General features: G+C 44.0%; 1 protein-coding gene and 1 long non-coding RNA gene across 5 annotated transcripts in view; one reads left to right on the forward strand and one right to left on the reverse strand.

The window, feature by feature from the left end:
* SP100 (SP100 nuclear antigen) overlaps positions 1-2,701 on the forward strand; it is a 99,538-nt gene extending 96,837 nt beyond the window's left edge. For all 4 annotated transcript variants that reach the window (XM_006935670.4, XM_006935668.4, XM_023259792.2 and 1 more), the window contains 4 exons: positions 87-207; positions 490-561; positions 1,099-1,242; positions 2,405-2,701. In XM_006935670.4, coding sequence (XP_006935732.2) covers positions 87-207; positions 490-561; positions 1,099-1,242; positions 2,405-2,530 — 463 coding nt within the window. In that variant the 3' untranslated portion in view covers positions 2,531-2,701. The remainder of the gene's footprint in view (positions 1-86; positions 208-489; positions 562-1,098; positions 1,243-2,404) is intronic.
* Positions 2,702-12,101: 9,400 nt separating this feature from the next.
* LOC109503184 overlaps positions 12,102-26,687 on the reverse strand; it is a 30,619-nt gene continuing 16,033 nt past the window's right edge. The window contains exons 2-3 of the long non-coding RNA XR_002162086.3: positions 14,963-15,043; positions 12,102-12,408 (exon numbers count right to left, since the gene is read on the reverse strand). This is a non-coding gene — a long non-coding RNA (uncharacterized LOC109503184). The remainder of the gene's footprint in view (positions 12,409-14,962; positions 15,044-26,687) is intronic.

Here is a 26,687-nt window from a genome sequence, read left to right on the forward strand (position 1 = left end):
CCTGAACAGAGGGCTTCAGCAGCTATAGAGACAGTGGCTGATTCACAGAGCACCTACCTTTGCTGACCTTATGCCCAACCTTCCAGGGACCCATGGAGTTGCATCATCTGCAGGGTAAAAGCTATTAAGGAAAGGTACCCACGAAGCCAGGTATGTCACCAGGAATCAGAGGTCCTGAAGAGGCGGATGCTGCCTGAGGAGCAGTTGGTGAGTTGAAATGTAAACCTGAAGTCTCCTCCTTTCTGTTGACTTGAGAGAAGCAACACAGTCTTGCAGGGGCTGGAGGGATGGTGCCCAAGGGTGAACTGCTGTTCCTTGCTGTGCTTTGATCACATGACCTAACACTAAAGTTTGTATGCCAAAGAAAATTCCCATTCCATGTTTGTTTCACAGACCACAGGTCTGGGAGCTGTGCATTCTGTCCGAGCATATGTACACCTCATTCTCTCTAAGCTGCTTTTTACTTAAAATCTCCTGTATCTTTTGCAGAAATGTGAGTTTGTCCTTTTGAAGGTCTACTCCTGTTCAAAAAGCTCCTTTTTTGCCTCAAAACCACATTATGTAAGTAATGGCAACAAAGCCCCAAACGGCATTCTCAAATTTGTGAGATGAATCCAGTGGGTACCAGTGTTATTATCTTTCGTCTTATTGATGGATGTCTGGGTCAGGTTACTCAGCCCTTGGCCACTTAGGCCGCTGTCACAAGGTACCACACACAGGGTGGCTTAAACAGCAGATGTTTAGCTTTCACATTTTTATTTTCATTCATTTCTCAGCCGGAAGTCCAAGATCAGGGTGCCAGTGTGATCTTACAGACTCCCAACTTCTCTTTGTGTCCTCACAAGGTGGAAAGAGAGGAAGAGAGCTGTCTGGGGTCTTTTTATAAAGGCACTAATCCCCTTCATGAAGCCCACCCTCACAATCTAATCGCCTCCCAAATCCTCACCTCCTGACGCCATCACAACGGGAGTTACAGGATTTCAACCCAGGAATGAGGGGGGTGAGGGGGAGGTGGGGAGGGCACAAGCCGTCCATCTGTAACAGCGGGTAGACTGGGAACAGTGCTAATAGCCTGTCCTTTGGCACTTTGACCAACAGGGTCGAGAGGCATCTCATGGCCTGAAAAAGCCCATGTGGCTAAGCAAAATCAAGAAAAAGCTGAATATGAAACTGTACATCCGAGTGGAGGGGTTTGTGCAGGACATGAGCCTCATCTTTCAGAACCACAGGGCATTTTACAAGGTGAGCGGCTCCCAGGGCGTCCCTCTTTCTGTCTTAAAGCCACTCTGCCTTTCATGGTCTTGTATCAGGGAAATGTTGCAGTTTCCCTTATCGTGTGGCCAGCCCACACAAGTACAAATTCTGGAAGTATTCTAGAAGCCCCGTGGTCTAAGGTGGGGAAAATTATAGCAAGCCAGAAGGTGTCTTTGCAAACATGACCTTGGGACCTCATCGTTTACTCACTTGTAGATACTCAGTTTTTGCCCACAGAGAGCAGTAGACTGACGACCTCCTTCCAGAAGAAATGGAAACGCATGTTTTCCTGGACCTGGGTAGCTATGTGCGTGTCCCAGGAGTCTCCACCTTTGTCCCAGGTTCCTACGCTTACTCAGCCTAAGGGAGCCAGTGGAGGGAGACTGGGTGCCAAGGCACAGACTCTGCCCGTGCACAGTTTGCTGTTGCCACTGTGCACCTGCCTGCTGGTATCCGGCCTCTCTGGGATGTGCGGACAGCGGCCTCCCCCTCACACCCGGGCAAGTGCCTATTTCCATTGGTTCCCAGGGCTGCAGTCTGGACGCAGAGCATGGGAGGCTGCTTCCAGACAGATCCCTCAAGGCCATGGTGCCAGGAAGGGCATCCCTACAGGTGCCAGGCCTCCCAGATCACTCCCTTGCTAGAAGTGTGTTGTAAAAGGCAACTAGTGTCTCCTTTCTCTAAAGGAAGATACCCAATCAAATTTCTCAAATTTCAAAATCCTGGATTTCTTTATATACAATTTTTTTTAGGGCTGTATCAAAAAAGTAATAAACAAGGAATATCTCAAGGGGTGAAGGAGGAAAGGGGACATCATGAATCTGCCTTCAACATTTCCATACCACCGTGGTCATGCAAGGCATAGGTGCTATGTGAGAAAATCGAACAACTAGAATTTTGGGGAAAAAAAATGAATCAATACGTTTCTGATGAAGAATTGGACTATAATACAGTACAATTTTTTGCATCTGTGAGAAGAGATGATCTCTGAGAGAAATGATCAAGTTATCAGGGAACATAAGCTACTCTTAACTGTATTAATTCTCACTTAACACGTGGGATCGTCTAAAATGAAGCCTGGATTGTATGAGACAATGAGAGCCAAACTCAGCAGCAATGGTTACTCTTGTTTTTGTCTTTGCTTTTCCAGAACAACCAGAAATTCATCAGACTGGGAAGTCAAGTAGAGGACGTATTTCAGAATAATTTCAGAGACACCTTTGCAATTCAGGAAAGAAGCGAGAACAGTTCTCAGTCGGAGCCCCCTCTTTTATAAAGTAGCCCATCCCCCCCCCCCTTCCATCATTAGCAACTACATGATAAGGCGCTGTGGTCAAAATGTGAACATTTTGCCTGTTGCTGTGCAAAAAACTTTTTCAAACATATTTTTTTGTTGCCATTTCCACTCATTTATTTTTCTAAATAAAATCTAAAATTATCCTGTCAAGTTATTGAATTATTTGGAGCGAAATTTACAATAGAAAACGTTGGGTCTTTCCACAAAGGCTCATCTTGTGTGCTTCCATTTATTTGAATCTTTTATTAGGTCCTTAAGTAAAGTTTTTCACCTCTTTTCTCCTCTCCACACAGGACTTATCTGTTTCTTTCTTTCCTTTTTTTTTTTTTTTTTTTTACACTCTCAGGCAGTTAATATTTTTTCATGTTATTGTGAAAGTGAACTTTTCCCCCAATATATTTTATTACCAAATATTGATCCCTAATAGAAAGCTACTGTAATTTATATACTGTGGTCACCGATTACCTTACTGAATACTGGATAGCATCCTTCTTTGCCTCACACCCAGTGGCATCAGGAAGCAGAGTAGCCAATTTTCAATTCACGGATCATAATGGTTCAGCTGATGGAAGCATTCCTCACTCGGGCCCTGAAATCTCCGACAGTTCTTGGTTCTGTTGATGAATGGCTCTGCCGTGGCACTCTCGTGACCTTGCACGTCTCCACATAAACCACATAGGCAGAGTTTAACTGCCGCTGATTCGATCTGAGTCTTGGCAGACGGCCCTGCGATCATTCCAGAACACGAGAGCATAGGAGGCTGGTGACATGTCCCACTCACCGCCTTATCTTGCAGAGGTTACCACGACACGCTCTCTCCTCAGGCTGTAAATTCCAATGAGGTGTGAGGCCTCTGCCTCTTGTTTTAGACTCTGGCTGCTGGGCCCCGCAACTGCTCCACTGTGACCTGAGCGTGTGCCGCATCTCAGGCTGCTGCAAATGCCACGTCCCCTTTTGTTGGGTGCCACCCCACGAGACAAAGGACATGGGGAGCGGGTGCCTTTGTTCTTCTTGCTTTTGCTGTCATAAACTGTCTGAATCTAAAAAAGGTGCATTGTTTCTTTACCAGCCAGATCAGTCAGCCTTGCTGGACAGGTTCCCGGATCCAGCATCTTCTGGCTAGAGCACCTGACAAGGAGTACCCCAGATTGGTAGCTGGTTCAGAGCACGCACTACGCCCTTCAGGGAAATACTTCAACTCGGGAATGATTGCCTCTAGCTCGTTCCAAAGGTGACTCTCCAACACACCACTTCATTCAATCATGAAATTTTGTTGTTGGAATGGGTCATTTTGAAGATGAAATTAATTTACGTATGTGAGCTGTTTAAAATCATGTCAGAGACACATGAATATGCCACTGTGGCTGCACACAGTAGGGATTCTGTATTCAGAATGTTAATTCAAGCAAAAGGAGGCATTTCTAGTTGTCTACTTAGCTAGTTGATAGATACTCAGACAAATGGAGGCCATAAAAGCCAAAATTGATAGCCCTTCCCAAAGAGACCTTTGTCTATTTTCCAAGGTAACGATGCTCTGGAAAAAAAAAAAAAAAAAAAAAGAGAGAGAGAAAATTCCCATGTCCTTAAAAGATTATTGAATGGACCCTCAGCTAATCGTGGGGCCTGAAACGTCACGATGGCCTGATGGAAGAGGTTCAGGCAGTAAATGTGGTTTTAATCTCCCGGTACACCTAGTGGGAGAAGTTTCTTAATGCAACTGATGAGAGTGTTTAGGGGTGATTCAGAAACAAATGTGACTGAAGCTCTGTCTCCCTTTCCTGATGTTATGACTGAAAGGAGAATGGTCTCCTACACAGGTAAAAAGTTCGGGAGTCCTGCCAGAAAATAAACTTTCTGGGGCTACAGTTAGCTAGAAAAATTCAATAAACTCCATCACTGACCAAGCAAAGCATTTTATTCTTGAAGATCTCTCCTTAACATATTCTATTTTTAGTCCTTTGCCTCCTGATAAAGTTCTATTTTTCATTTAGATTTACCTTTTATTTATTTTTTAGAATATTTTTTAAGTTTATTTATTTATTGAGAGAGACAGAGAGAGAACAAGCAGGGGAAGGGAGGAGAGAGGGGGGGAGAGATGATCCGAAGCAGCCTCTGTGCCTAAAACAGAGAGCCAGCAGAGAGCCCAAAACGGGGCTTGAACTCATGAACTGTGAGATCAGGACCTGAGTTGAAGTTGGACATTTAACCGACTGAGCCACCCAGGCGCCACTCAATTTACCTTTTAAATGCTACCTCTTTTTTTGTTTGCTTTGTTGAACTGCGGGGATCAGTAATGTGGATTCATTCTTTCACTATTATCTAGGACTGGTTCTTTTCAACCTCCCATTTTTATTTTGTGGCAGAAACAGTAGTATTGTCCAAATATCATATATATCCCCCTAAGTTTTCCAGCTTCTTGCATTAGGCACGTCTAAATGACTAAAACACCGACCGATGTATTATGATCACATCATTTGCAAGCTAATTCACAGAAAGGCACTAAGAATTCCCTGTGTACCCTCTCCTGCCACGTTGATTATGGAGGCCTTGTTTTGAGATGAGAGAGCCTAGAGATTGACCCCACCTGGTACTTGACCCCACCCCAGGAGGGCTCCCTGATCCACTGTGACTTTGAGTTAGCAAGAAGGAAACCTTGTTGTCTACACCACTAAAACTCAAGGGTTGTTTATCGCCATAGCGTGACCCAGAAAGAGCTGGCTGACATGTATTGGAGACAAGAGAGAAAAGCACTTGTAGCAGTGGGTGTTTAGGGTGTATGACCAGGAAGGGTAGAACATAAGACTGGATAATGGAGGGGCGCCTGGGTGGCTCAGTCGGTTAAGCATCCAAACTCTTGATTTCAGCTCAGGTCATGCATGATCTCACGGTTTGTGAGATCCATGAAATCAACCAGGAGCCTACTTGGGATTCTCTCTCCCTCCCTCTCTGCCCGTCTCCCTCTCTCTGCCTCTGTGTCAAAATAAATAAATAAACTTAAAAAAAAACTGGATAATGGAGACTTCATTGACACGGAAGCCCTCTCCTCTGATCAGGGCGTAAGGCCCAGGCACAGGCACCCGGACCTGGTCATGTCTATGACTGAACTGGCTCTTTGAAGCTTAGACAAAAGGATGGCATTTAGCAAATGAAGTGGAGAGATGCACCAAATGCCTTAGCCTAGAACCGAAGAAGGGGTCAGAAGGCTCAGAGAGGTAGGAATGTTCATGTGGGTGGATCAATGAGACCTGAAGATATGCCATATGGCTTGTGACCCAGATGAGCCCGGGGGACATTCCCTTTACAAAACGAATAAGAGCTGCGTTGTATGGGAGTGTTGGCATTGTCGAGACCCTCACTTTTGCCTCTCATCTATAAACCAGAGGTAACACCAATCCAGACCCAATCTCCCCAGACCCCTCCTCCTACTCATGGCCTAGAATACCACAGAGCTCGATCCCGCAAGCAAGAAACAACTTCTCTTTTACCAATTACAAATGTTCAGATTCTATCTCATATAACAGATGGCCCACTTTAATAAAAAAAGATTAATCTGGACTCTTTAACACCTATTATCTTACCTTTGAATGATCTCACAGACAACTGGATTTAATGTGTTGTGGAAATTTTGTTGAAGATTCCTTTGCACGCCAGGAATCTGATTTGCACACATTTCTCTTCTAACAGGTAAGCCAGGAGTAAAAAAGTGTCTCCAATACCCATGAGATTTATAAAGCACGAGAAGAAAATAGTAACTTGTACCTTGAAGAACGGTAGATCTTGATATTTCACACAATTCACAGTCAGAATTGAGACATGTTGAATATTATTTCTGTCTATTTTTCTAAAGAAAATAAACAGCTATGGGACTGAGTTCTAGAAATCAAAGGTGGTAATTCTAATTGTTCTTTTATTTTTTTAAGTTCTATTTTTATTTATTTTAAGAGAGAGCAGTGGAGGGACAGAGAGAGGGAGAGAAAGAGAGAGAGAGAGAGAGAGAGAGAGAGAGAGAGAATCCTAAGCAGGGTCCACACTGTCAGCAAAGAGACTGGCACGGGGCTGGAGCTCACAAACCGTGAGATCACGACCTCACCCGAAATCAAGAGTTGGCTGCTGAACTGAACGAGCCACCCAGATGCCCCTCTAATTGTTCTTTTAATTTGCTATTTGGCATTGTGGAAAAAGAAGGAAGGGAAAACCTTAAACGTGTGTGCTTTGGTTTCCTCATGTATAAAACAGGGCTATCAACATTTGTTCTGCCTTACATTTCCTGATCATGGTGAAGTTAAAATGAGATTTTTTTTTTTTTTGCAGTCCTTTGGTAAACCACCACATACTCAAGGGCATTGAGAAAGTCGAAATTAGTTCAGTCAGAGAAGCAAAAACCTGCCCTGCCATTCATGAGACTGCAATAACAGATACAGAGAAAGCCAGCTGCAAATTTAATGGGAAACATTCTCCTAAGAACTTGCTGCAGCTATAAAATGTCCTAACAACCCTTCCTTGAAGGACTAGTGCTTTCTTACTCACTGAGGAACTTTGTTGTCAAAATCCACACACTCTCAGAAACTTGTTTGAAATGATATCAGCAAGAAAGAAAAAAAAGCATTTCACCCTTGCTCAGAAGGTTTAAGTTATTTTTTTAAATGTTTATTTATTTATTCATGAGAGAGAGAGAGAGAGTGTGTGTGCGCATGAGCGGGGTAAGGGCAGAGAGAGAGGGTAAGAGAGAATACCAAGAAGGATCCATGCTGTCAATGCAGAGCCAGACTTGGAGCTCGATCTCATGAACAGTGAGATCATGACCTGAGCTGAAATCAAGAGTCATCCACTTAACCAACTGAGCCACCCACGTGTCCCTGAGTTATTTTGATAGAAATGGAATCTTGATTCCAATCCAGGGGCACAGCTTCCAATACAGGATTTCCAAAGACAACATTTCGCATTTTCCTAACTTTGTAGTTTTCCAGTGACAGGACCCTGGGTTCACTTCACAATCCAGACCTGATCTTGACACAGCTCAGGCTTGGTTTGAACCTATCAAATCACTGCATCCAACAAATTATGCTTAAACTCCACCCTTTCCCAAACCGTATAATAATGATCTGTATCTTTGTTCGGGGCAATGTCCATGGTTCTCTGGCGTGTGTTCCTCTCTCTTGTTGCAAGGAGTCAATAAATCTGTTGAAATCCAGGCTTGTTTGTCCCTGGTAATCTTCAACTGATTGAATCAGGACAACTTGCTGGAGGACTTCCATCAAAATCTAAAACTTGACTTGGCATGTAGCTGTTTGACTCCTTTCTTTTTGACGGTAATTAGATAGCAGGACTTCTGAGCTTTGGGGGGTTTTTGACCAAATGATAACAGTATGATTACCCAGGAGAGAAGTACTGAGCATTCTGTGCTCCCCAGAAGATAAAAAGGTAGAAGAGAATGGGTGTGGAAAACACCGTACAAATTCCAGACTTCAGTATTAATAGGCGTGAAATAGCTAATCACAAAGCTCTCATTTTGTGAACATGTGTCTATAGCATCAAAATATGAGTGCATCTATTCAGTCAACAGCGGCCATACTATTAAATATGAATTTATAAGGATTTCTTATGTTTTTGCATAGGTAGTAGGACAAAGAAATGCAGAGAATGGGGTTTTAATATCATTGATTCATTTTCATCTGTTTGGTGCTTAGAGTAAAAGGCATCAGGAAAAAGTAGCTCTGAATTCAGATTCCTAAAATCCTCGAACCCAAGACTTGCATGCCTACCTGATGTACCTTTTTCAAGTTTACTTATTTATTTTGAGAGAGAAAGAGAGAGAGAGAGAGAGAGTCCCATGCAGACTCCGAGCTATTGAACCCACAGGGCTTGAACCCACGAACCGTGAGATCAGGACCTGAGCCAACACTGAGAGGCAGACACTTAACCAACTGAGCCACCCAGGAGCCCCACAATTTTTGATGGTGAGCTAGAAGCTTCCTGGCTCTCTTTTCCGACATTTGTTTCCAAATCGTTGTCACTGATATTCTCTAAATAAATGAATGAGTTTCCTTATTAGTTGCAGTGTGTGTGACCCCCCAACATAGAATTCAAGGAACAAAGGTTTATAAAGTTGGCCAGTAATAGCATGCTGGCTGAAACAAGTTTCCTAAATGAGACCCCAAACTGGTTAATGTCCTACAAGGCAATAAACCCATAATCTTTGGTATTATCTTTTCTACCAAACAAATAATATGCATCTCTACTGGACAAAAAATCTATAAATTAACATGTAACCTCACAAAGTCAGGCCCTAATTAATAGTAAATAATAAATCAGGACATGCCTTTCACCTTATTGCCTTATTGCCAAGTGTGGATAATTTTTCTTAATTGCCTGACTGACCTCAGTCTGCCACTCTGAGAGAATATTACAATAATTTGATTAACAACTTACAACGTATTTTTTAAATATGAAATTTATTGTCCAATTGGTTTTCATACAACACCCAGTGCTCATCCCAACAGGTGCCCTCCTCAATGCCCATCACCCACTATCCCCTCCCTCCCACCCCCCATCAGCCCTCAGTTCTCAGTTTTTAAGAGTCTCTTATGTTTTGGCTCCCTCCCTCTCTAACCTTTCTTTCTTTTTTTTTTTTTTTTTCTTCGCCTCCCTCATGGTCTTCTGTTAAGTTTCTCAGGATCCATATAAGAGCGAAAACATACGGTATCTGTCTTTGCATGACTTACTTCACTTAACATAGCACTCTCCAGTTCCATCCACGTTGCTGCAAAAAGGCCATATTTCATTCTTTCTCATTGCCAAGTAGTATTCCATTGTATATATAAACCACAACTTCTTCATTCATCAGCTGATGGACATTTAGGCTCTTTCCATAATTTGGCTACTGTTGAAAGTGCTGCTGTAAACATTGGGGTACAAGTGCCCCTATGCATCAGCACTCCTGTATCCCTTGGGTAAATTCCTAGCAGTGCTATTGCTGGGTCATAGGGTAGGTCTATTTTTAATTTTTTGAGGAACCTCCACACTGTTTTCCAGAGAAGCTGCACCAGTTTGCATTCCCACCAACAGTGCAAGAGGGTTCCCGTTTCTCCACATCCTCTCCAGTATCTATAGTCTCCTGATTCATTCGTTTTAGCCACTCTGACTGGCATGAGGTGATATCTGAGTGTGGTTTTGATTTGTATTTCCCTGATGAGGAGCGACGTTGAGCATCTTTTCATGTGCCTGTTGGCCCATCTGGATGTCTTCTTTAGAGAAGTGTGTATTCATGTTTTCAACAACTTACAACTTATAAAGCCTCAGACAGTTAATAGCCTGGTAAGGTTAGAGGTAAACTGTAGAAATTAATACACTGCTATAACTTTATAGGCTTGTAGAGAAGTTAACTGCAAAGGTGATATTTATTCCTCTATAGAAATTAACCAGCTGTACACCTAATTTAGCAATCTTACTTGGACATTCCTTTTTACCAACTATATAATTCTCTGTTTCTTAATGCTCCAGAGTCCCTTTGAATTTCCTGCTGATGATTCCACGGGGTGACCTAGAGGCTCCTGGTCTCCTCTGCAGTCCTCCCCTCCAGGAGGCTGCTGTGTGTGCACAGAGCAATCAGATCCACAGGGTGCAGGCAAGGAGCCAACATAAAAAGAAACTCCTTAAGAAAACTATGAGAAAGACCAGGGAATATGATTAAACTCCTGGCACCCCAGTCTGCTCTTTGAATTCAACAGACCCCCTTGGTTTTGGTTAACACTGTTTCTGTCGCCATCCCCAGTAGCTGAGAAAATTCCCCCAAGTTGGGCAGTTTTGCTATATATCGCTCTGCCTTTCCTAACACCTCGCTTTTCTGTTTCTTATCCTTCCAACTAATCCCTACACATTTCCTCTGCCTCTGTTTCTTGACCAGGGCAACGCCGGAAGATGGATCCCAGAATGCGTGTGTGGATCAGAGCCCTTCCCCCTCCCTCCTTGCCCCCAGCCCTACTCAGCCCCCCTCGCCAACCCAGAACCTGTTTCCATGAGTAACAAATAGACTTCCAGTGTTCAAGAAAATACACATTTGTTAAAAACAGACGGTGAGAAAAATAAACCTAGTTTTTGCTTGTGAAAAATATAGCAAACAATTAAAATGAATCTTTTTGTTGGAAAAAAATGTGCATTTTGACATTAAGTTATCTTATTTGCTATTACACATGGTGTATATTTTCAAATTAATTTTGTTCATAAAATCCATGGAAGAGAAACAGTAACTGCTTGATAAAAGTTATAAATCCTGTAACAACGAACACTTGCAGATGTGTCTGATTGGTTTTCCCCCTTCCTTCCTTCTAAAGGGAACACATCTGCTATATTGAAATCGGAGCATCCGGAACAATGGTTCTGACTCTGCCTTTAACTCTCCATCTGGCTTTGGAAAAGGTTCTTAAACATTTATGTGCTACAGTTGCCTCATCTATAAAACAAGGATAGTAATAGTTATTCCACCTACTCCTTACTGATGTTTGAGAATTACGAGATATTATTTCCAAAATTATTTTTGGAGTATAAGCTAATGGCATGCTGGAGAACTCCTGTCAGAAGGACTTAGTTGGGCTTTTTAGATATTTCCAAGTTTCATATAACAATATGTGTATCAAAGCAATCAAAAATTATTTACCTTTTTCGTGATCTACAGATGATGGGGGTTAGTTAAGGCAGAAATCAGTACCTAAATTGAAGACATCAGTAGGAATAGTTGTGTGTGTGTGTGGTTTTTTTCTGACACCAACTGTGCAGTGTCTTTTCCAACGGGAATTAGGTCATTCCAACACCAGTCAATTCTCCAGCTCTTCACCACCAACTGGGTGTTGAACAATTCAATTCCATTTTGACACTAACTGCCCAGAGTTTGCACAGACCACACAGCAGAAGGGCTCAGTCTTATGTGACTGCCCCCCTTTCAGACACCAGCTACAAATGGGGTCCAAGCTACCCATGTTTCCACCCACAAATTATAAATTTGGGGGTTCCCATGATGCCCCCTAGGTCTAATAATTTGCTAGAATGACTCAGAGAACTCAGGAAAGTGCTCTGCTTATGATTACAGTTTTATTATAAAGAATACAACTCAAGAACAACCAAATGGAAGAGATGCATAGGGCAGAGTATGGGGATGGAGCGGGGGTGGGGGTGGGGGTGCAGAGCTTCCATGCCCTCTCCAGCATGCAACCAACCCTCCCAGCGCATCAGTGTATTTACCAAGTTGGAGGCTCCTGACCCCACTGTTCAAGGGTTTTTTTTTAATCAAGGTTTCATTATGTAAGCATGATTGGTTAAATCATTGGCCATTGGTGATTGAACTTAATGGCCCACCTCTTTTCTCCCCAGAGGTCAAGGGGTGGAGCTGAAAGTTCTAACCTTCTAATTAGCATAAAGACACTCTTATCACTCAGGAAATTCCAAGGGTTTGGGGAGCTCTGTGCCAGGAACGGGGGACAAGGACCAAGTACCTATTTTTTGTTACACCACAACAGGCATGATGGCATGAAAGAAAAAACAAACAGAGATACGCTGGTTTGTTTCTACTCTGACATTTATATATGAGCACACATGCTCAATGAATAGGGCCTTGTCTCTCACATTTCCCAAAATGGCACATGAGGTAAATGCAGAGAATGTGTTTCCAGGGCGGACAGGACCACAGGCTGTAGAGCGTGCTCAAGTACAGTGCATCAGGAAGCAGGAGCTCTGAATTCAGATGTCTGATGGTCTGCAGCCCCAAGTCACCAGCCTCGCCTTCCTCATCTGGCCCATGTTCCCGTCCCTGTGCTGAGCTCAGAGCTTAGGGAGCTCTTCCTCCTCGCTGGATTCACTGCTGATCACTGCACAAAGAAACAAAACCCCTTACGGTTTTAACATGGGGCCAAGGAACCAACAGGAAACCCCATAATAAGGGGACACCAGGAAAGATCCGGCTGCTTGGGTGACTTCCGGGCAGGAATGTCCCTGCTCCAGATGGTGCCATCTTCTCAAGGAATCCTGTGGCCCATAAGTTGATGGTGCTCCATTCTCACCAGACGCTATGTAAGGACAAGTGGCCGAAGCAGCCAGTTTTGCTCATCTTGCTCCCCATTTTCTGGCCACTCACTCTTTTTTCCCCTTCCAGCTGTCTCTCCCCATTTCCCTGCCTCCGCCTCTCTTTCTGGTGGTTCCTTATCCTCTTCTCAGCCTCGGGGTGTTTTCTCTTCAGGGCTTTCCATTTCTGCCTCTTATGACCTGATGTGCCTTTTGTCCCCTCACCTCTTCTTGCCATCTTGCTCTACACATCCCTGTAGAACCCCCCCCATTTCAGTACATCCCCACTCCACGCCCAACTTTCGTCTGTTGGGCAAGAGCCCCTTTGCTGCGCACCGGTCTCCCTCTCCTGCCTCCCCGGGCCACCTCCTGACACTGTGCTGCAACATACACAGCATCACCACATCAGACTCCCTCAGCCAGCCTTACTGATTACTTCAGGTGCTTGGCCATATGCTGTCCTTGCTGGCTGGCCCTCTTGGTTAATTTTGGGGTGACAAGATGAAATTGTCTTCTGTATATCCACCAGACCCACAACATAAGACTGTACTAGATTTTTGTATCTGGATAGCTCTGCCCCTGGGATATATAATGATCCATAAAGACCCCTCAGCTGTCTCCCTCATAGACCCCTTGTCCCCCTCTCTCCTCAGTCCACCTGAGAAGTGTGTCTGTACCTCTGTGTCCTTCTCTCTCCATCTCTCAAGGGCTTTCCTTTTTACCCTGAATTCTACCTTTTTGTTTTTCCTCTTTTCTCTTAACCTGCTCTTCTCATCCGCTCACTGAAAATGATCTTGGCTGAATTTTGTGTTTATTCTTGTGTTCTTTTCTGCAAAGGTAGTTTAATACATGTCTACATAAATAATACTTCTTAGAACCACTTCTGTAGAATTTTCCATACATCAGTAATGTAGTGTTTGCCAAAACATGTGTCCAGCATTTAGGGTTCTGAAAACTCACTGTTACAGGGATGGCCCCCCTGTGGCAGAAGCTTCTCCCCCTGATGTCCCATTGTGTCTCCTCTCTCCCTGCCTCACTGACCTCCAGCAACGTTTCATTCACTCCCATTGAACGTTGGGTCTTCAGGGTTTCTCTGCGTCCCTCTCCAACTTTCCCTTTCCTTGGCATTTACTTTGTCCCCTGTTTCTCTCTCCATATAATCTTTGTCCCTGTGTCTGGTGTGAACTGTCAGTTTATCTCCTCTCTGCTGTGTGCCTCACATCCCTCCTCCACCTCTGTTTACTCTTAGGCTCACCATCCACACTCCCAATCCTTGTCCTGTGTTGTCCTCATCTCAAAGGTTGGGTCCCTCCATCACTCCAGGTCTCTCACTGGGCTTTGACCAGACCTCAGAGCCCCTTTCCCACCTCTCCCTCTAGGGTCTTCTACAGTGATCTCACTGACTGGTCCATCTGACCATCACATACATTATTTCCAGTTCCTGTGACAGCTTCTGACAAGTAGGATAAAGTTCTTTCCCTGCCAAACCTCTGCCAACTGGGAGAAGTTTGGATCTCATGTCCGTTTTGGTAAAACCGCACTTGCTCCTATAAGTCCTGTTGGACGGCCCTATCAATCTATCTTTCCACACTCTCCTCCACACAGCACCTTTCTCCACTGAGAACTTTAGTTCCCCTTTCCCTCTTGCTTCTTGTAGGAGAAGCAAACATGAGGCCTAAGGCAACAAGTTTAAAGAGGCACCCACTCTAGGGTTCTCTTTAAATTTCACCCCCACCCCCCCAACCCCAGGGTGCCTGGGTGGTTCAGTGAGTTAGGCATCTGACTCTTGATTTCTGCTCAGGTCTTTTTTTTTTTTTTTTGAGTCTATGTATTTATTTTGAGAGAGAGAGAGAAAGAGAGATAGTGTGTGCACACATGAAAGCAGGGGAGGGGCAAAGAGAGAGGGAGAGGTTGAGAATCCCAAGCAAGCTCTGCACTGAGCACAGAGCCTCACGTGGGACTTGAACTCATGAACTGTGAGATCATGACCTGAACTGAAACCAAGAGTTGACGTTTAACCAACTCAGTCACCCAGGTGCCCCTCGACTCAGGTCTTGATCTCATGGTCGGTCATGAGATCTAGCCCCACATCAGGCTCTGTGCTGAGTGTGGAGCCTACTTGGGATTCTCTCTCTCCCTCTCTCTCTCTCTGCCCTTCCCCCACCTCTCAAAATAAAAAAAAATAAACATTAAAAAAATTTCATCCCCTAGGCCCTCCACGGGTCTCACATGCATGCATGCCTCCCTCACACCTTAGAAAGTGGCCAGAGGCTGGGCTCAAGTGTATGGCCACTCCCCCCTCCACATAATGAGCCATCCAGGTAACTGGTTATTTAAAATATGGGATTCCATCATAGTTACCTTGTTCACCATCCAGCAAGCCACACACCTTCTCTGACCTCCTCTCCTTCTTCATTCCTAAAACTTTAGATTCACCAGGCACTGAAGAGAGAGAAAAGGAAAGGAGAACCCAGAGCCAGTGGCCAGGGAACAAACTGTGGCCACACTGAGCTCTGAGGTTGGAAAAGAAAGGTGAGCTGCTCCTTGTGAAGAAATACTCTTCCTGCTCCAAGACTCCACTCAAAATCCAAGCAAGCCCTGCTCTGCTTCTTTCCATCACATCAGACCTCATTACCTTCCTCCCTCCCTCAATTTCCCACCAGAATCCAACATCCAGGCACTGCTGGGTCTATTCTAGGAAAATATTTCTGCATCCTGGATTCCACTGTCTTCTGTCTCCTTGTGTTTTTGTCTCACTTTTCCCTGCGACACTCTCTGCTCAGTCCCTGCTCGCTCCATTTTCCTTCCCAGCTCTCTTCCTCTGCATCTTCCCATCTTCCACGTCTGGCTCTGTTCTTTTTCTTTCTGTCTTTCTGATTTCCCCCACTCAACACACAGACATGAAAAGATACACCTTTTAGTTATATCAATGGCTCTTGACAGTGGGAAGACAGGAATGAGGAGTAAAGCTGGGCTGCTTTTGGAGGTGACTGAAGTGTTTTGGAACTAGATGGAGGTGACAGTTGCACAACATTATCAATTCACCAAATGTCACTAAACTGTATACTTTAAAATAATTTTACATTATGTGAATTTTACCCCCATTAAAACACACAAACGGGGGTGCCTAGACGGTTGAGTTGGTTAAGCATCTGACTTCAGTTCAGGTCATGGTCTCGTGGTTGTGAGTTCGAGCCCCGCGTTGGGCTCTGTGCTGACAGCTCGGACCTGGAACCTGCTTCGGATTCTGTGCCTCCCTCTCTCTCTGCCCCTCCCCCGCTCACACTCTGTCTCTCTCTCTCTCTCAAAAATAAATAAAAACATTTAAAAAATTAAAACACACACACACACACACACACACAGGGTTCAGAATGCCCGGGTTCACCCTTGCTCATCTGGCCCCAGGCCAACTATGCACATGGTCTCTAGATTTCAGTTTCTTTATCTGCAAAATGGGCACATAAGCAATGTGAACTCCCGGTGGTAGCCTGAGCGTTAAACCCACAACTGCCAGAGTAAACGTCAACCAATGAGATATTAATAATATGCTTCATTCTATTGTATCTTTTAACCCTTTCTTCTCTGCCTTTCATTTCCCCTCCTTCTCTCTCTCTCAAAATACCCACATGCTTCCCTCCACCTTTCTACGCTTCCTCTTATCTCTCTCTATGTGACTGGACTTCTCCTTGAATATCCGGGCTCTTGAACAACATCTCCCATATTGAGATCAGTCCCTTCTACCATCATCAAGGGTCTTCTCTTTGATGTTGACCATGAGCCCAGAGTTCTTAGCCCTTCACAACTTCACACTGAAGGTCACCTCCGGAAACTCATAATTCACAGTTAGGTTCTTATCCACTCTCCAGGTTACTGGGCAGAAAGCCTCTCTTTGCCACCTTTTGTGGTCTTGGATTCCAAACAGAGTCATGCCATTTTAGAATCGATTCAAAGCCACACTCATCTACCTTCCTCATCCCCTCTGGATTCCTTCTCCAGTATCACAGTCATCCTTCTTGAGCCAGAAAACTGTATTCTGTTATAATTGCCTTGCTCACAACTTGGCTGTGTGCTGGGCATTTTTTGTGTCTCCTCTCTCTCACTTTCCTGGGGGAAATATTGGTCTTCCATTACTAAACAGAGGAAAAACTAATTAGTGATTGCACCCAAGTGATCAGGGATACCACCTCATAGTTACATATTTGGACCCCTCCCCAAGAATCCATGTACTTCAGTGGGGACTTCCAGACCCTGGATCAGTTAATCTCAGTGGCTCCTGACTTGGTGTTGCTTGCTCCTTTCCCTGGGACATCGAAGAGAACACACACACACACACACACATCTTATAAGTGATGAGACTGTCAGGTTTAAGGATTATGGAACAGTGGGAAAGTTATAAATAGTAATTAGTCACCCAACAAGATGACCAGAGGGAAGGGAAAGCTTATCTCAATATAAATTCTGTAAGTGGAATGTCTCTGTGAACTGTTCAAAGGAACAGAGGATTTCTTCAGAAGAGCTAAGCTCCTAGAGAGATCCCTGGGTATGAAAGAGAAAGCCTAGCTACTTTAAAGATGCTGCTAGACAAGAGGAGGGTTAGAGCAGGGAGGGTGAGGGCTTCCCAAAGACACAAAGCTGAGGACACTAGCAGGAACCCAGACAGACCTCTCGGGGGCCCAGGTCCCAGGAACAAAGGACACTCTGCAGCTCTGATCACAGAGCAGATTGCAGCGCTGGAGGACGACCCCAGACACCCACCCCAGGGCCTCGGGTGGCTGGGACACCAGCCCAGCACCCCTGCCAGCTGGTGACCCAGCACACATGGGAGGAAGGAAATCAACCAGGAAGCCTGGGTGGGGGAGGCGTGTCTGTGGAGAGTCCAGGGAGGAAGAGGTGCCAGGGAGGAGGGGGAGGGGCCAGGGAGGAGGAGACCCACTGCCCAGGGCCAATGGCAGAAGCTCCTCCTAGGGCAGGGCCCCTTGGGGGAGGTTGAGTTCCACTAAACGGTGGGAGCCATGCATGCTTCGTCATCCCAGGACGTGGCCTTAGATCCTGGGTAGACCAGGTGGAAGATAGGAGAGAACAAAGGGAAAGGTGAAGGCTTGTGCGTGGAGGGTCCCATGGGGGCTCAGGGGCCTCTGAGCACCAGATGAAGGTGGGGATTGGGGAGCAGGAGAGGGTGCAGCACTCGGGCCACAGCCCCCAGAATCTTGGCTTTGGGTTGCTGACCCACAGCTCCCGGGAACAACAGGTTCCGGGAGGTGACAGCTGCGACGTCCGCAGGGACAGGTGGGCGGCAGCGAGTGTAGGTGCAGGTCACCCCAGCTCGGGGAACCCTGGAGACTAACACGTGTGATGTGGACAGTGAATCTGGAAAGGGGGGGTCCCTGCAGTCCACGGAGAGGATCAGTGCCCCTGAGATGTAGGCAGTTGACAGGTAACTGCCATTCCCTTAATTCCCATGGCCCAGGGCATTCTGGTTGCAAATAAATTGACCTAAGGTATGTAAATTTATCTCCAAAAAACTTTTAAAAATTATTGACTTGAAATTTGTGCCCAGGTGTTTGATTCTTTCTATTCCTTTCTCTAACTCAGATATTAGTATAGAAATTATATTGTTCTTATTTTAATAAATCCACTATTTTCACAAATTAATACACTCCATACATTATTTTAGCTTCTTTTTCTTTCTTCCCCTTGCTTAAGAACTGCTGGTACTTCCTTGTTATGAAAATTAAATTCCAATTCCTCTGTTTAGGGTGTCGGGAACTGCACTATCTGCCTCTGACTGTCAGGTACAAAATCCACCTTTTATGCACTTGAAGTCTAAATATTGTTAAAATATAAACTCTCCCCAATTAACCTATAAATCCAACTTAATTTCAATAAAATGCAAGTAGAGGCAGACAACAGGCCTCCTGGCTCCAGTGCTCTGCCCACTGCCACCATCAACACCACCATCACCAATGCAAGAAAAGAAATGTCTCAAGCAGAACCTCCCTCTGGGTGCCTCTTTTTTGGGGGCGCTTTTCTGTATGAGCATATCCTAGAATCTGGAGAAGTCTCAGAATAAGCAATCTCAAGGATTACATCCATTGAAAGTCCTCCTCTCACAGTGACATCCAGCAATGTGGCCCTGTGACTGGCCTTCAAACGGATTAGACAGAATTAAGATTGATGCCATCCCCCATTACTGAGCTCCCCATAATGGCCATGCTCCCCACCTTGGCCTTCACCTGAAGCCAGAAAGGCTTGAGGAGTACCTTTACAAGTTTTATCAATGGCCTCCAAACCCAGGGAGAACATAAGGTTCTGGAACTTCCTGATCCTCAGGAACAGGGTGTCCCCCAATCATGGTGGGAGTTGGTGCTACCTGTGGAGCTAGAGCTGGTGCTGCCTCTCAGCTGGGGGCTCCACCTCCTGCAGTGACTACACAGCAGGTCAGTGCATTGGGACGGGGTTGGGGGGCAGGGCTAGCTCCTCGTCCTTGACCACCACCCTGAAGGGGGCCTTTGGTTTGTTGCATTTGTTAACTGTTTTCTGATCCCCTTCTTATATTTGAACTCTGCGTGTCACTACTGAAGAACACTACTGAGGTGTCATACTTGTTTTTTTGTAAAAACATGAATTCATTACACCTCTGGTGTTGTTCCTGGTTAGCTGCCCCAATAAAACCTGGCTGGACCTGCTCTACTCCTGACCCCAGACTGCTCTATGGTGGTCTGTCCCAGAGAAAGAGCCTTCCTCTCATGGATTGGTTATATGGAGGGCGTTGGGTGGAATGCTGGTCATACCTCCCTGTCTGTGATGTTTGTGTCAAAGAGAAAATCTGCTGGAGTAGATTACTGAGGAGTAGAGAGAGCTCAATAAAACGTTGGTTTCAAGTAAGACTTTTGTGGAAATTGACCAACTGATTTTAAAATATAAATGGAAATGCAAAAAGGCAAGCTTAGTCAAGACAATCTTGAAAAAGAATAACAATGTTTAACTTGCTATTAAGACAACGTAATATGGATCGCTTCTTGGCCTTTTGGCTAAGATCAAGTGTAAGACAATGTAATATGGGCACAAAGATTTATTTTCATGTATACTCTGCCATCATTTCAGCAAAGCATTTAAAGTGTCTTCAAAATACTTAAAATATGTAAGTAGAAGTTAAATATAAATTGGAACAAAAATAAAATGAAAGGGGGAACATGAAATAAAACCAGAATATGAGAGATTTAGTGGGACTGTGGCTCCAATTTGCTGGTCCATAGACCCCGCATCGAGAAACACACACCTCTTTGGTCTTTGGGCTATTCAAGCTGGGGATGGGTGGACATTCAATATAAACTATCTCAACTTCTGTTGGTCTTTAAATTCTTTGGAACTCCAACCAGGTTCAAAGAGTGAAGGTGGAGGTTATCTCAACCCCCATCTTCCCTCCTCCGTTGGAGGAACCATGTGCCCCCATTGGAGAGGGCTGACTATGGTGTGAACTACAGAGAACTGATTGCTTGTTTCAGTCCTGGCAATGTGGTGGCTGTATTAGCAGACAGATAAAAAGCAACGAGGATCCATATGCTATAGGAGATACATCAGATTCTTGGCTGAGGTAGAGGAAATCTCAGTAGAATCAACACAAAACACAAACTACATGCTAAGGAGATTGAAATATCTATGTTGGGAGTACTCAGCTCAGGGAAAGGAAGCATTCTCATTGGCTCCCCAAAACTCCTCTGCCCCAGACCCTCCCTCCATTCCAGTGGCAGGAATCCATTCCTCTGCCTTTCTAGTCACTGGTTCATGGATGGCCAGGACTAAGCCAGTTTGGACCAATGAGTTTCTAGAAGTTTTCCTACTGCTTCTGTGTAAAACCAGCCAGTCTTTCATTCCATGTGACTCTAAACAAGGCAGCATGTTACCCAGTTGCTGCTGGTAACCATCTTACACCCCCCCCCACCCCCAGAGGAACCAACAACCTTAGGTGGAAGTTGGTGCTGAGGCATCAGAACAGAAAGATGAAAAATACCCAGATGATGGATGACATCATTGGGCCACTGAATCAACAAACCCTGAAACCTGGGTCTTGCTGCTAGATTTTCCATTATGAAAGTTAAAATGTCTTCTCAATTTGAGCCAAGGTATTTGTTAACTTGTAACAGAGAGTGCCCTAACTTTTAAAATCCTCAAAATGCAATATGTGAAGAAAAAAGGGTTATGAAATAAAAAGAGCTCTGTTTAAGAACTAGGTTTTGGCCCCGTGGTCAAGACATGAAGGATAGGAAAGAAAAAAGATGTCTTGCTCTCAGAAACAGCATCAGACCCACACATAGAAGACAAGGACAGAATGTAAGAAGCAGGTTGAACTTTGAAGACTCTGCTGGAACTTGAAGGAAGTGTGTCATACGGGAGGCCTTTTCATGGCTTGTCACATTTCTGCCCCCACAGGGAGAGCCCAGATTATTCAAAGCCTGGAACATTCAGAAACAGAGGAAGATTTGAGGCTGGGGTAAAGCATGGGCCAGCAGCTATGTTGGTCCTTACTGGACTACTGAAGTAACCATCTTGGTAGGCTTTGCCAAGAGCAGCTTCAGCTCAGGGTTCTGTATTTAGGGATGGGTCCAAGCTGAGACAAGGGCTTTATTATCTAGAGCCGGGGGCTCCCTGGGCCTGCAGATTTCAAGGTGGGAGGCAACAGCAGGAGCAGTGGCCACTACAGCTACAGAATAAAGGGTCCAGGCTTCCTCTTATGAATGAGAATTGGAAGCACAAAGTAGGAAGTAGCCTGGGGAATTTGGCTGGGGACATTCATTTCCAGCTCCCCATGCCTCCTCTTTCCAGGAGAGGGACATCAGTCAGCATGATACTCCTCATCCTTCCCTGCACCCTCTTCCTTCCCCTGAGCGGTAAGTGGTAAGGAGGAAAAGCACAGGCTATAAGGTGTGGTCTCTTCCTGCCTGTCTCTCTGGAGCCAGCCTGGGAGCAGAGAGGAGGCCTCTAGTCTGGTGCCCCAGGTGTAGGCATTGTGAGAGTAGGCCCTGCCCGGCTACCGTGAGGTCCCTAATCATGGAGCCCAGTATGAGGAAACTCATTGCTGTGACATATCGAAGCCATGTCATCCAACCTAGTTTTGATTCATAATAAACTGATGTTATGATCTCCAACTACCTGACTTCTTCTCTCTCAAGTGGCTTTGAACTATAGCATATAGAAGGTATTATTGTAAGATCCCCTCAAATCCCCACAAAAACCAAGGAAGATACATAGCAATAGCCTCTGCTTGGAGATGTGCCTTGTATAACTGAAACTGCCTCCCTGGACAGGTCAAACACTGACTCATCATTGTGTGCCAGAACACAGGGCTCATAGGGCAAATAGAAATCAAGAGGTTTTCAATAACCAATGTGGATTCTGCATGGGAAAAGGGAATCACAAGAAGCCTTGGGAACAGGGCTGAACACTGAAAATTTATAAAACTGGCAAGAGGACAAATGTCACTTTCTGAAAAAGGAAGTTGTTCAAATAGGCAGATTTCCCCCAGGATCTGGGAAACTTATGTGCCACAATTGGCCTTCAAGTAGAAGCTATCCCCAGTTAAAATTAAGTTCTGCAATGGACCCTCGACACTGGTAACTTTCCTTCCCTCTATAGTTTGACCTGTCTATTCCCCACACCTCAGATAAGAGGAAGTCTTTGCTAGAGTCTGTGGCTGTAAGGGTCCCGGGATCAGGGAATTCTCACATTGTTAGCTTGACTACAAATTAACTTCTGTGGTTTTTTTTTTTTTCTTTTGTGGGTTGGAACCAGGCTTGTAATATTCTTCTTAGTTCTGGTAACGCTCTTGTCTCTTGGAATTAGGAAATGCGGGACACGTAAGAGACCACGGGTTGATGCATCTGGATTAGTAGTGCTAAGAACCACATTTCCCAAAAAGCACAGGCTGTTGCAGCCACAGCGGCGAGAATCTGGACTGCACCCAGTCCTCTGCAGCTGAGTCTGAGCAGAACCAGGATATCAGCCAGAGGGACCTTTGGGGTTATAATTTCCTTGGGAGACTAACCTAAAAATGAGGGGAGATTTCATTCTGGTTCCTCAATTTTACTATGGGACTTGACAATGGGAGGGGATGTCAGGAAAGATAGCAAAATAGGAAGTGCCAGAAATCTGTCTCTCCACTCAGACAACAACTGTCCTAGCAGAAACTGTCTGAAGTCACTACTTTGGAACTTTGCAGTCTATTTGAATGTTTGCAGCTTCCAGGAGAAAGCTTGACCAAGAAAGTGTGGCTAACTTTGGTCAATATCAGTCTGTAGCCTGTATATTTAGCTTATATATTTCAACCTACAGCAGCGGCCTATCCCTGAGCCCCAAGCCCAGTAGCAGGCAGCTGTGCTCACATTCCTAGGGTGGCTTGTTGCAGCCAGGGTGGCCAATAAGGAACTGGTCCCCCAAATAGGGTTCTGTGTTCTGATTGTTGATGACAGCTTCTCATTGCTGAGGTATCAGCACAGAAGCAGCCATTATTGCAGACCCACTGGTTGGGGTGGCTTCCTGGGGACTTAAGGAGCTGCATCTGGTTTTTTGTTTGGGTTTTTTCTCCCTTACTTCCCTTTTGGAAGCCAGACATTTAAGATTCAGACATTCAAAAGCAACCATATACAGGGGAGTTTAGAAGGCCACTGCACATCTGCCCATGGACAGATGCAGGCTCAGAGAAGACCTGAAAAGACCTTAAGCTTTTTCTTCAGGCTGATCCACAGCTTAGAGTTATTCTTCAACAGTTAAAAAAAAAAGTTAAGGAAGCAAAATCATCTAAAAGAAGTAAGTACTTAAACATAACTCTAAGGAAGTGAAAGACTTCCTGAAAAGTATAAAACACTGCTGAAAGAAATTAATGAAGACTTAAATAAATGGAAAGAAATCCCATGTTTATGGATTGGGAGACTTAACATTTTATGATGTCAACACTACCCAAAGCGGTCTATAGATTTATCACAATTCTTATAAAAATTCCAAAAGCCTTTTTCATAGCTTTGAATAGCTAAAACAGTCTTGAAAAAGAATGAAGTTCGAAGCTAGCAATGCAAAGCTACAGTAATTGAAACAGTATGGCACTGGCATAAGGACAGACATATGGACAAGTAAAATAGACTAGAGAGACCAGAAATAAACCCTCATACATATGGTCAGTTGATTTTCTTTTTTTTCAATATATGAAATTTATTGTCAAATTGGTTTCCATACAACACCCAGTGCTCATCCCAAAAGGTGCCCTCCTCAATACCCATCACCCACCCTCCCCTCCCTCCCACCCCCCATCAACCCTCAGTTTGTTCTCAATTTTTAAGAGTCTCTTATGCTTTGGCTCTCTCCCACTCTAGGTCAGTTGATTTTCAACAAGGGTGCCATGACCATTCAATAACAAAAAGATAGGGGCTCCTGGGTGGCTCAGTTGGTTGAGCACCTGACTTGGCTCAGGTCATGATCTCATGTTTGTGGGTTCAAGCCCTGCATTGGGCTCTGAGCTGACAGCTCAGAGCCTGGAGCCTCCTTTGGATTCTGTGTCTCCCCCTCTCTCTCAACCCCTCCCCCATTAATGCTCTGTCTCTCTCTGTCTCTCAAAAAATAAAACATTAAAAAATTTTTGAAAAAAAATAATGAAAAGATAGCCTTTTCAACAAAAGATGCCAGGAAAACTGGATATCCACATGCAAAAAAAAACCCCACATACAAAAATTAACTCAAAATAGATCAAAGGCCCAACATTAAAACTCTTAGAAGAAAAAATTGGGGAACGTCTTCATAACACTGGGTTTGGCAATTATTTCATGGATATGACACCAAAAGCATGGGCAAGAATAGAAAAAATAGATAAATTGGACTTCATCAAAATTAAGAACTTTTGTGCATGAAAGTAAATTATCAAGAAAGTGAAAATACAAACCCACAGCTAACATCATACTCAACAGTAAAAAACTAAAAGTATTTCCTCTAAGATCAGGACCAAGACAAGGATGTCACTCTCACCACTTTTATCCAACATAGTACTGGAAGTCCTAGCCAAAGCAACAATACAAGAAAAATAAATAAAATGCATTCAAATTGGTACAGAAGAAGTAAAACTGTCACTATTTGCAGAAGACATGCTATATATATATATATATATATATATATATAACCCCATCAAAAACTATTAGCACTAATGAATTCAGTAAAGTTGCTGGATACAAAATGAATATAGAGAAATCTGTTGTGTTTCTATATACTATAACAAACACAAAGAGAATATAAGAAAACAATCCCATTTAAAATTACATCAAAATGGCACAAAAACAGACACATAGACCAATGGAATAGAATAGAAACCCCAGAACTAGACCCACAAACGTATGGCCAACTCATCTTTGACAAAGCAGGAAAGAACATCCAATGGAAAAAAGACAGCCTCTTTAACAAATGGTGCTGGGAGAACTGGACAGCAACATGCAGAAGGTTGAAACTAGACCACTTTCTCACACCATTCACAAAAATAAATTCAAAATGGATAAAGGACCTAAATGTGAGACAGGAAACCATCAAAACCTTAGAGGAGAAAGCAGGAAAAGACCTCTCTGACCTCAGCCGTAGCAATCTCTTACTCGACACATCCCCAAAGGCAAGGGAATTAAAAGCAAAAGTGAATTACTGGGACCTTATGAAGATAAAAAGCTTCTGCACAGCAAAGGAAACAACCAACAAAACTAAAAGGCAACCAACGGAATGGGAAAGGATATTCGCAAATGACATATTGGACAAAAGGCTAGTATCCAAAATCTATAAAGAGCTCACCAAACTCCACACCCGAAAAACAAATAACCCAGTGAAGAAATGGGCAGAAAACATGAATAGACACTTCTCTAAAGAAGACATCCGGATGGCCAACAGGCACATGAAAAGATGTTCAGCGTCGCTCCTTATCAGGGAAATACAAATCAAAACCACCCTCAGATATCACCTCCGCCAGTCAGAGTGGCCAAAATGAACAAATCAGGAGACTATAGATGCTGGAGAGGATGTGGAGAAACGGGAACCCTCTTGCACTGTTGGTGGGAATGCAAATTGGTGCAGCCACTCTGGAAAGCAGTGTGGAGGTTCCTCAGAAAATTAAAAATAGACCTACCCTATGACCCAGCAATAGCACTGCTAGGAATTTATCCAAGGGATACAGGAGTACTGATGCATAGGGCCACTTGTACCCCAATGTTCATAGCAGCACTCTCAACAATAGCCAAATTATGGAAAGAGCTTAAATGTCCATCAACTGATGAATGGATAAAGAAATTGTGGTTTATATACACAATGGAATATTACGTGGCAATGAGAAAAAATGAAATCTGGCCTTTTGTAGCAACGTGGATGGAACTGGAGAGTATGATGCTAAGTGAAATAAGCCATACAGAGAAAGACAGATACCATATGGTTTCACTCTTATGTGGACCCTGAGAAACTTGACAGGAACCCATGGGGGAGGGGAAGGGAAAAAAAAAAAAAACAGGTTAGAGTGGGAGAGAGCCAAAGCATAAGAGAGTGTTAAAAACTGAGAACAAACTGAGGGTTGATGGGGGGTGGGAGGGAGGAGAGGGTGGGTGATGGGTATTGAGGAGGGCACCTTTTGGGATGAGCACTGGGTGTTGTATGGAAACCAATTCGTCAATAAATTTCATATAAAAAAAATAAAAAAAATAAAATTACATCAAAAAAGAATAAAATAACTAGGAATAAATTTAACCAAGGCGAAAGACCTATACTCTGAAAACTATAAAACACTGAAGAAAGAAATTGAAGATGATACAAATAAATGGAAATATATGCTATGATCATGGATTGGAAGAATTATTATTGTTAAAATGTCCATACTACTCAATGCAATCTACAGACACTTGTAATCCTTATCAAAATACCAACAACATTTTTCACATAACTAGAACAAATAATATTAAAATTTATATGGAACTGCAAAAGACCCCAAATAGCTAAAGCAATCTTGAAAAAGAAGAAGAAAACTAGAAGAATCACGCCGCCAGATTTCAAACTATCCTACAAAGCTAGAGTAACCAAAGCAGCA

This window comes from Felis catus, chromosome C1 (assembly GCF_018350175.1).
Source record: "Felis catus isolate Fca126 chromosome C1, F.catus_Fca126_mat1.0, whole genome shotgun sequence".
Classification (NCBI taxonomy): domain Eukaryota; kingdom Metazoa; phylum Chordata; class Mammalia; order Carnivora; family Felidae; genus Felis; species Felis catus.